General features: G+C 71.0%; 1 protein-coding gene across 1 annotated transcript in view; it reads left to right on the top strand.

Annotated features, from left to right (window-relative positions):
• The window catches only part of RPTOR (regulatory associated protein of MTOR, complex 1), a gene marked incomplete at its 5' end in the record, with an annotated part of 106,061 nt that extends 105,778 nt beyond the window's left edge, over positions 1-283 (top strand). Inside the window, one exon of the mRNA XM_015559764.1 lies at positions 228-283. Coding sequence (XP_015415250.1) covers positions 228-283 — 56 coding nt within the window. The remainder of the gene's footprint in view (positions 1-227) is intronic.
• Positions 284-603: the final 320 nt, after the last annotated feature.

Here is a 603-nt window from a genome sequence, read left to right on the forward strand (position 1 = left end):
GCGCTCTGTCCTCCGGGCTGCGGGAGGCCGGCCCGCCCAGTGCCTGCTCCCCTCCTCGCCCCGCTGACTTCTCTGACTCGCTGCCATCCCCGTCCCCGTCCCGGGAGCTGTGCAGGCTCTTGCAGGGCTCGCAGCCCTGGGACCTGGCTCCTGGCCGCCTCTGTCCTCTGGAAGCTTCCGCCTGTGGAGTCTTCTCAACATGACAGACATCTTTGTTTCCTCCACAGAGAAAGTCCCCGTCAGGGCCCGACCCCGGCAGGCGGACCTGGTGGCAGCCTCCTAACAGCTCCTGCTGGCCTGCAGGGACCCAGGGACTGGCCCACAGAGCCCCGGCCGCGGTGCCGGGGTGCACACGGCTCGCTGCCCGGGAGCCTCCACGCGCCTCCCGGCGGGGGTTGCTGCCTAGTGCTCGTTTCTGGATTAAGTGGCAACAGTCGGACCTTCCGGCCAAACGCGGCTTCTGGAGCTGTGGCCCCACGGGCCGTGCCGGCCAACTCGCCTGGTGCTGGTCCCTCGCCTGGCCCTGCGTTCCCTGGCGGGGGCTTCGGCGAGGCGGCAGGCACCTGGCCAGGCTTCCCGGCCGCCGGCTGCCTGTGGGCTCGG

Source organism: Myotis davidii, unplaced genomic scaffold (genome assembly GCF_000327345.1).
Source record: "Myotis davidii unplaced genomic scaffold, ASM32734v1 scaffold211, whole genome shotgun sequence".
Taxonomy (NCBI): Eukaryota; Metazoa; Chordata; class Mammalia; order Chiroptera; family Vespertilionidae; genus Myotis; species Myotis davidii.